Here is a 10,078-nt window from a genome sequence, read left to right on the forward strand (position 1 = left end):
TAATCCCTGCAGACACCAGCACAATCTCCCAACTTTGCTAAATTGCCTCTTGATTTACTCAAATATCTTTTAAAGCTGAGTATGAGTTTTATCATTTTACAATGTCCTAACCATATTTTTAGGATTCCTTGGTGTTTCATTTACTTTGTAGTGGTTGATACTACCACTGTAATGTGATCATTTACCCATTCTATTTTCTACAGGATTATTGATGGCATACATGAAAGCTCTTGGGATTTTAAATTTTAATATTTATTAATTTCTCCCACTTAAAGAAGTTTATTTTTACATCATTTCTCAGGTGTTTCCCAAGAATATATTACTCCTGTCTGCAAAAAAGAGAATTTTGTCTTCTTTACCAAAATGGCAGGCATTTTTCTCTTTACGATCTCATTACATGGGAAAGAAAATTTTAAATGAAATCTAATAACATGGGTGATAATTGATATATTTGCCTAGATTCTGATTATGATGGATTTTGTTTTTGATTTTTAATTGTCAGTATGAACACACTGAGGAATACATCTTGCTGAAATTTATATTTTTTCCTAGTGTAGTGTTTTGTTGTTTTTTTTTTTTTTTTTTTTGGTGGGGGGTAGGGTGGAAGTCCTAGCGTGCAGCAGAGGAAACTTTCCTGAGCAGGGATCCAACTTGTGCCTCCTGCTTTGAAGTGCAGAGTCCTAACCACTGGATCTCCAGGGAAGTCCTCCTAGTTTGTTTTTGGTCATGGTTTGTTGCATTCCACCAAATGTTCTTTGATCATCCATACATCATTGAAATATGGTCATTAGAGGTAGTATGGCTATTGGTTCAGGTGATACTCTGTATATCTCTTATCTTTTTCTTCCGATAGTTTTGTTCTATCATGCCCACATACTTTTGTCATATTATGCTCAAGATATTGAGGGTAGTCTTGCCACCAGGAACAGAATCATTTTTATGGGCTATTTGGGTATACACGGAGTGGAACAGACCCTGGGAAGCTGAACAAACTTGTTATTTAAAAACCGGACTGTATGTTTCATAACCATTTTCCACATACCTTTCCGATTCGATGTCCCCTTGAGGAATGGATTATTTCCTTGGAAAAGTGAGTTGTCATGATCCGGCTTGCCTGATGCCAGCAGAGTGTCTGCAGGTAAAAGAGACAAAGATGCCTAAGTTGCAATAAGGCAAAATGTGGGGGACATCAGAGGTCTTCTCCATAAGGTTACTGTGAGAGCAGGGAAACAATCAGAAGAAATAAAATGCAGGGGGAAGGCTTTAGGTTGTTATATCTGGGGTTGTGGGAAGGCTACTTCTTGGCCAAGGGTATAGGATGGCTAGACCCACTCCAGTATTCTTCCCTAGAGAATCCCGTGGACAGAGGAGCCTGGTGGGCTGCTGTCCATGGGGTCGCACAGAGTCGGACAGGACTTAAGCAACTTAGCATGCATGCATGCATGCATTGGAGAAGGAAATGGCAACCCACTCCAGTATTCTTGCCTGGAGAATCCCAGGGACGAAGGAGCCTGGTTGGCTGCCATCAGAGTCGGACACGACTGAAGCGACTGAGCAGCAACAGCAGAGACAGAGGTGAGAGATCACCAAGTGGCCTTGCTGGAGTCCCAGGCCAGGAGGCTTCTGAAACTCAAAATGTAAAATGTGAAGGGACTGCCAGAGGCATGCTTCCCAAAACCTCAACCAGTGCTTCCCAATGAGAAAGAGACGTGTGGAGTGTGTGAAGGGGAGAGATTCCTGCTTTGCGTGGCTCTCCAGCTGTTGGGTGAATATGACCTAAAGTGCAAAGATCTGAACCAAGTAGGTGAGGAGTTTACTGATGAGGAAACCAGAGACCAGAGGTTAGGTAAGATGTCAACAGGGGTAGGTTCAAGAAAGCTGTTCAGTCGTGGACTGTGCCAAGGTGCCTGGCCAAGTGAAGAACCTGTTGAAAAAACAAAACTGCACGAAATGACTCAGCAACGATTCAGTACTCTTTCGCCCAATACCTAGGATCATCTTGACAAAACCGAGGCCTTCCTATAAGTAAGCCGGTACTCTTCATTGTGGAAGATGACTACGACCTTATGCACTTGACCATCCGTCTTGTGGTGCTGTGTGTAAAACGATTGCGTGTGTGTTTTCTGCGACCTGCTGGAGAGGGTGAAGAGAAACGTCTGGCCGCGCCACAGCCACGTCTGGGTCAAAGGCACACGTGGAAACAAGCTGGCCCAAGTCACAATGCGGTGCCTTTCACCCTGGGGAACGGACAACCCCAGCCGGAGAAGGGCCAGGCGCCTGCGCTGTGCGCCAGTGGCGCCGGGCGCTGCGGGAGCCGCGAGACCCCCGCCCTCCGACGGGAACGCGCACGTGCCTGGGGACGCGGACGCGCGCGCGAATGCGCTTCACCTCGCTCAGCCTCAGTCTGGGCGGCTGAGGAGGGAAGGAGGGACGGACGGAGACGCGCACCAGAGACGCGAGTGGGCTCTTCGCAGAGTGGCGGGCTCGGGGCGGAGGCGGGGATGGGGGCGGGGGCGGTGCCTCCTCCACTCTGGCGTCTGTGCCCGGGACCCCCGGCCGCGCGGGGGACGGACCGACTGACGTACCTCGCGCGCCCCCGCCCCCGTCCCCGCCCCCGCCTTATCTTCCCTGAGCGCCTGGGGCTCATGGGCTGAGGCCCCTCTCTCTCACTCTCTGCCCCTCCCCGCGGCTCTTTCTCTCCCCAGCACCTCGGAGCCCCTCGACCCGGCGGCGGCGGCGGGGACCTGAGCGGCGGCGGACGGCCTCGAAGATGAAGTGCAAGCCGAACCAGACGCGGACCTACGACCCGGAGGGGTTCAAGAAGCGGGCGGCGTGCCTGTGCTTCCGGAGCGAGCGCGAGGACGAGGTGCTGTTAGTGAGTAGCAGTCGGTACCCGGACCGCTGGATCGTGCCGGGCGGGGGCATGGAGCCCGAGGAGGAGCCGGGCGGTGCGGCCGTCCGCGAGGTGTTTGAAGAAGCGGGAGTCAAGGGGAAGTTAGGCCGGCTCCTGGGCATTTTCGAGCAGAACCAAGATCGCAAGCACAGAACGTACGTGTATGTACTGACTGTCACTGAGATTCTGGAGGATTGGGAAGATTCGGTTAGCATTGGGAGGAAGCGAGAGTGGTTCAAAGTCGAAGATGCGATCAAGGTTCTCCAGTGCCACAAGCCCGTGCATGCCGAATATCTGCAAAAACTAAAGCTGGGCGGTTCCCCAACCAATGGAAACTCCGTGGCCCCGTCCCTGCCGGAGGGCGATCCCTAGTATGTACCGCTCGTGCACAGACTTCTGCTTTCCGCCTACCTGACAATAAGTAGTGCCCGGAGCACCTCTCTTGTTGCCGTGTGCGTTCTCACCGGGAGGAGGGAGGCTTCTTTTGTTTCCTTGGCAGACCTCTGAATCACGCTTGCAAACTGTCTCAGTTCCCAGGCACTGTTTTCAGGCACTTTGCACGTTTTTCAGATGCTTTCAGAATCGCTTCTTGGTAGCACTATAACACATTTCAGAAAGCCAAAGCCACGTGGGTTGTTTTTTTAAGTTGCCTTAACTGCTCACTCAGACTTTGAGGTTAATGTATGTGTGTGCGAACGTGTATGGGCGCTGTGGTTTGTTTTTTTATATTTCACACTTCTATGTGTGTGTATGGGTCTTCATGTGTAGTTTTGGTACCAGTCTTGTGGTTTGAGTTGTATTGAGGTCCTTTAAAATCTGATCACCTTGCTTGTGGGCCTTTTCATTATTTTTTTTTTCTTAAGTTGTTTTCTCATTCACAGCATTAGCCCTTGTCAGCAAGCCCTTCTGTGAAGGGAATTGGTTTGAAGGACGAATTTTGAATTTCAAAAAGTTATTAGAAATTTTACAGCGTGTGCTCTTTCTGTATTGAACAATGATTGTATGTTCAGATATGTGATCTAATTTGCCCTTTTCAGTAATTGCTTTATTCATTTGTAGATAATTCGAGTTTCAGAACATTTTCACAACTGGTATTTTTTTACTTCTTACTTGAAATAGCCTTTTCCCATTTAGCCCGAATGTAGCTTAGCAGAATATTATTTTAGAGTAAACGCACTCTTGGGGTGATATTGTTATGTACATCTCCTGATACATATTATGAAAACTGTATTCCGACTGTGATTTAGCATGCTCAACTCCAACTCATTTTTCTCTTTTCTCAGTGCCCTAAAACAACTGTGGTTCTCTCAGTATAAACTATTCTTTGAAAGAAAGTTTGCATATTTGAATTTGTGATAGTCCACTTAAACTTATCTGAATACCAGTAGTCAAAAGAATGGAATATTATGTTGTAATTAAAACCCAATTGAGGGAGTTAGCCTCTTGATATTCAGCTATTACACACTTCTCAAACTGTTAGGACGCCTGAACAATCTCTCATAAAGTTTTAGGATAAAAATTTTGTGTCACATAATAAACTTTTTTGGCACCAATTAAAAAATACTTAGATTATCTTCAATATTTGCTTGAAATCAGGGATCCTATCTAGAACATATAGGTCTGTCTTCTGGGACTACCTTTATTTCTCTAGCCATAGCAAATAGGTAGATATAAAGCCTACTTGGTGAAGTGGGTATTGGTAGGTGGAAATATCTTACCTAATTTTTAGGGCAACCTGAATTGTCATATCTCTTAATCATTATTGATAGATATTTTGTGTCAGTCAATTAACTTTTGGAAGGTCACTATTATGCACTCCCTATTAAGAACTTTGAAAATTTAGCAACTTGGAACTCTCAAGAACGTTAAGAAAAAGCCTACTTTGTGAAGAGAGTATGAGTGGGAGATATTTTTATTTAACATCTTAAAAATATTCCACAAATAGATAAGTGGTAATTACTGTAATTTAAACCCTTTTTTCTTCTACAAATTAACAAAAACACAGTCACTAGTAGAATTGAATATTCTACGTTTTCTTTTAAAACTTTGGTGCCAATTTTTAAAATAAGATCTTTATCATACATAAATATGTCTAAATAAAACTATGTGTTGTAATTGACAAAACTAATATCATAGGAGTGAGTAGAAAATGAATAGCTTTTAAAAGACAAATTATATGATTTCATATTTTAAATTATGTAGGATTAGCAAATATGTGTTTCAAAATTATGTTCTTTTTTTACAGAAAGATGTCTTATTTTTAGCAAACTCTCTAAATCCCACTAGTTGACCTTTCCTTTTCTAACAGTCCAAATCAACTAATGATATTTGAAATTTTTCAAAGTATACACTAACAGCAGAGAAATTGGATTTTTTAATGACCATTTCATATATAAAACTGCCTCCATCTAAAAGGTTGCCACAGACACCTTGGAAGTTTAACTTATACATGGCATTCTTAGAGATAATAATGCACGATCTTGTTTTGACTTTTCAACTACGTATTTGACAAATGTGAAAAGTACAATGTTGATGTTCATCAGCTCTTGTTAGCTTGCAAATATTTGTTATATTTAATTCAGAAAAATTTGAATTGGGTTTTACCACTTGCTAGGATTATCTTCAGTTCCCCAGTTATCTTCAGTTTATGCAGTCTGTAAAACTTTTCACTTCTAAATTGCAAAATAATATTTTATGGTTATCACACACTTTTTAAACATTCAAATTCAAAAGAGCAGGTCTTGTTATGCTTTTGGAGTTTAGTCAAGAAAATATTAAAAAGCCTAAAAACCCTTTCATTTTAAGAGAGAAATCCAAAGAATTCAGCTTAAAAAAGTTGACACAGAAGTAACAAACCAAATCGCATCTAGTTAACCTCCATCCTCCAAGAGCTTGATCCACAGTTGCTTGATCCACTTCATGCAGAGTCATTATTATTACACTAAAAATGTACAGATGAGTTTTTCAGCTCATTCCCCTCAAAGAAAACAGTGCATTGATCAAACTTTCAGACATGAGGTAGAAATTTGTTTTCAGCGTGTTTTTAAGACTGGATTTTTTTCCCCAAAACTAGACAAATGTCTTAAAAAACATTTTAAGAAGACATGTTGGAATAAAGATAATCTTGATATGTAATATATAGTTTCCCTGGATGCCCAGTGTATTATATTTTCTAAGGAACTTGTTTTGTTGATCAGATCAGTTAAAAGAAATAACTCTGAAAGGGATATGAGGTGGCTATACATATTTTGAATTCTGTTGTATGGTTTACTTTGAAAGAACTGTAAATATTTCAACATTTTTGTATTTAGAAACATCAGATAAATATTGGTGAATGTGTGTGCATGCACATGTGTAAGCAACAGGAATAGACAGCTTCTGAAGTCTTAGCATCATTAGAGGGCCCTTCTGGGACAGAAGGGTAAAAGGGCTCTGAAGCTGGAGCTGCTCCTCTCATTTCCATTTAAGGGGAATCCAATTGTAAGAAAGAGCAATTCCTCTATCAATAGGTGTTAACTGGGAAAAGGAAGCTGAAAATGCTGCTTTAAAGCCTGTAGTACTAACAGCTGGCCAAAGTTTTCTTTTCTGGGTTCCTTTTGTGGAAGCACCAAGAAAAATAGGAAATATTTTCAGCATCATTCCAGTATTGTAATCATCTTTCTAAATGACTATTAACCTGTTAGACTATGGACTCTTTGAGGACTAGGACCCAGCCTGAATCCTTACATATCCCCAAAGCCTTAGAACAGTGGCTAAAATATGGAGACATCTGTCATTGATCCACAGATTAGAAATATCTACTATTAGTGTATTCTATTAAAGAAATACTTGTGTGTTGATTTATTGGCTTTATATTTTATTTTTATTTTTTATTTTATTTTTTATTTTTTTACTTTTTTTAATTTTAAAATCTTTAATTCTTACATGTGTTCCCAAACATGAACCCCCCTCCCACCTCCCTCCCCATAACATCTCTGTGGGTCATCCCCATGCACCAGCCCCAAGCATGCTGTATCCTGCGTCAGACATAGACTGGCGATTCAATTCTTACATGATAGTATACATGATAGAATGCCATTCTCCCAAATCATCCCACCCTCTCCCTCTCCCTCTGAGTCCAAAAGTCCGTTATACACAGCTGTGTCTTTTTTCCTGTCTTGCATACAGGGTCGTCATTGCCATCTTTCTAAATTCCATATATATGTGTTAGTATACTGTATTGGTGTTTTTCTTTCTGGCTTACTTCACTCTGGCTTTATATTTTAACTAGGACAATCTGTTATTCCTCAGGCTCTCAGGTGGCTTCATAATGGAACTGCATTGGATAATTCACTGAAGGCTTTTCCAATACAAAGTGGTTGATGAACCATACTTCAATAAATACTTGTTGATTAGAAGAATTGATGAACAAATACAACTATTAATGATTTATTATTTTAGGTGAATGGCATAGATGTTCAGATTTACTTTGAAAGAATCAAGTATATGAACCCAGTGATGAATGGAATTATGAAGACAGGTGAGCTCTTTCACACTCCCAAGGACACAGCTCGTCCTATCCTTTTGGACACTTCCTCCCTGTTTATTGCAATGACTATTCTCCAGGTTGTTGCACTACTTCTGTATCTGTACAGACTTCTAATTTGGCATCTATGGCCTTCTTTGTGCTCTTATGATTATGTGTCTGTATTTCCCACCAGGTTATGTGACCTTGAGTGCAAAGACCTTATTTCCTTCATCTTTTTATAAATCTAGCATATAAGAAACCACTTGAAATATGGTAGACATCATTGAAGATTTGTCTAAAAATTAATATTTTGACACTGAGTGGTAAGGCATTTACCTTCTAATCTGGTGTTAGTACAGTAAATGCTATTTAGGTGATATGTGGCTTTTGTATATCAGGTGTGACACAGGTGTTTAAAGGCTTCTGTGAGATATTAGTAAAAATTCTTCTTTGTATGTCTGTGTCATCCCAGACATTATGTGACTGCTATGGCAGTATGCTACACCACCTATGAAATATTTGCCAGAATTTTGAACCTAAATCTGGCTGTGCCTCTAGACATAACTCCTTATCTGTAGAAAATACAGGGAACAGAGAAACATTACATCACAGAGATGATATGAGCAGAATCAAGACTGCAGGAAACTCTACAGGACAAATGACCTAGTACCTTCAGTGAATGGCCAGAATGAAAGAAATGAAGGATGAACCTGCTGACTAAAAGAGATTTAAGGGACTTAACAACCAATTGTAATATATGGATCTTTTTAGGATCCTGATTTGACTAGACTATAAAATAAAAATATTTTGAGACAAACTGGATAATTTGAAAATTGGGCAACTTGATATTTTATATTAGTTGGAATAATAGTATTGCTGTTATGATATATTCCCAACTATTTACAGTTGAAATGATGTCTGGAATTTGCTTTAAAATAATGTCTGTATTTAAGTGTGTTGGAGGTATTGATGAAACAAGATTGGCCTTGACCAGATAATTGTTAAAGTTGGGTGATGGTTAAATGATGATTCATTATATTAAATATATGTTCCTCTCTACTTTTGTATATTTGACATTTTCCAAAATAAAAAGTTATCAGAATTCTTATTAAAGCTAATATATGAGGCATTAAGAAAAAAGAGGGAGAAAAATTTTATATTGTTTAGAAAATGTTGGCTCTGGTGTGCCATTTCTGGCCAAATAGGTCAAATAGGTCCCCCAAAAAGAAAAGGGGGACATACCCTGAATTTTTTCTCTTAATTTGGCCCACTAAAATGGGAAAAATTAAATTTTTATTTAACAACTAACACACACACACACACACACACGGAGAGTCCCGTTTATGTCAATGTGAAAAACCGAAGGGGTGAAGTCTCCAAGGGAGCAATTTTATGAAATTATAAAAATCCACAAAATATTTTTATTAGTTTTATAGAAGAATAATGGCTATAGATGTGTTACTTGCACATTTGTTAAAGTTATACTCGAAGGTAGGTGACACAGGAAAGTAAGTAGTTGACATTCTTGACTGCAGTGTACCATTTTGTGTTTCACAGATTGCAGATATTCCTTACGTTTTGAACTGTGCTTAGAATTCTATAAAAGCTAAAACCTAGGTCAGAGTTAGTGAAGCTGTACTGAACTTATGAGGTCTGTCCTGACTTATTTTGTGGAGCAGCAGGCAGAAAGTGAGAACAACATTGGAGGTACCTTTTAGGGAAAATGCAGCAACAGCTCATTCACTCAGTCATGTCTGACTCTTTGCAACCCCATGCACTGTAGCCTGCCAGGCTCCTCTGTTCACGGGATTCTCCAGGCAAGAATACTGGAGTGGGTTGCCATGCCCTCTTCCAGGGGATCTTCCTAACCCAGGGATCAAACCCAGGTCTCCTGCACCTCCTGCATTGGCAGGTGGATTCTTTACCACTGAGCCATCTGGGAAGCCCCTAAACACCTTCATAAGTGTGAAGGGCTGTGAAGATGAAGCTGCCCTTTCTACTCCTTACTGCCTTCTAGGTTGTATTCCAATCCTAAGATCAAGCAGTTCCCCCAGAAAAAACTGTTTCTTGGAAAAGAAGAGATGAAAGGTTTATCTCAGAGGCCTTTATTACACACAGCTGGGCAGAGCTTTCACTTTCAAGATTCCCCTGTTAGAAGCAACAGAAAATTCCATAAACTTTTTCATTTATACCTTTCCTGAAAGTTATTTCCTAGCTTAAGTTTACTCTACTTTTAGCCAGTTTTTAAACTTTTAATTGAAGGATAATTGCTTTACAATACTGTGTTTTCTGCCATACGTCAGCATGAATCAGTCATAGGTATACATATGTCACCTTACTCTTAAACCTTAGTCCCACCTCCCACCCTTCTAGGTTGTAACAGAGCAACTGATTGGAGCTTCCTGCATCATCCAGCCAATTTTCACAGGCTATCTATTTCACATGTGGTAATTTATATATTTCCATGCTACTCTCGATTCATCCCACACACTGTGTCCAAGTCTATTCTCTATGTCTGTATCTCCATTGCTGCCCTGCAGATACGCTCATCAGTACCATCTTTCTAGATTCCATATTGTTGTTCAGTCAACAGTCATGTCCCACTCTTTGTGACCCCATGGACTGCAGCATGCCAGGCTTCCCTGTTCTCAACTATCTCTTGGAGTTTGCTCAAACTC

The 10,078-nt window shown here is 40.7% G+C and overlaps 1 protein-coding gene across 1 annotated transcript; it reads left to right on the forward strand.

The window, feature by feature from the left end:
* The first annotated feature begins 2,770 nt into the window (after window positions 1–2,770).
* Window positions 2,771–3,265, forward strand: LOC138071152 (diphosphoinositol polyphosphate phosphohydrolase 3-beta). The gene has a single exon (XM_068962588.1). It carries the CDS (start codon window positions 2,771–2,773, stop codon window positions 3,263–3,265), a length of 495 nt encoding a protein of 164 aa, XP_068818689.1.
* The last annotated feature ends 6,813 nt before the right edge of the window (window positions 3,266–10,078 follow it).

The sequence above is a fragment of the Capricornis sumatraensis genome, chromosome X (genome assembly GCF_032405125.1).
Source record: "Capricornis sumatraensis isolate serow.1 chromosome X, serow.2, whole genome shotgun sequence".
NCBI classification, from domain to species: domain Eukaryota; kingdom Metazoa; phylum Chordata; class Mammalia; order Artiodactyla; family Bovidae; genus Capricornis; species Capricornis sumatraensis.

Coding starts and splice junctions, on each gene's coding strand:
- LOC138071152 (XM_068962588.1), top strand. CDS start 2,771: ATGAAGTGCAAGCCGAACCAGACGCGGACCTACGACCCGGAGGGGTTC.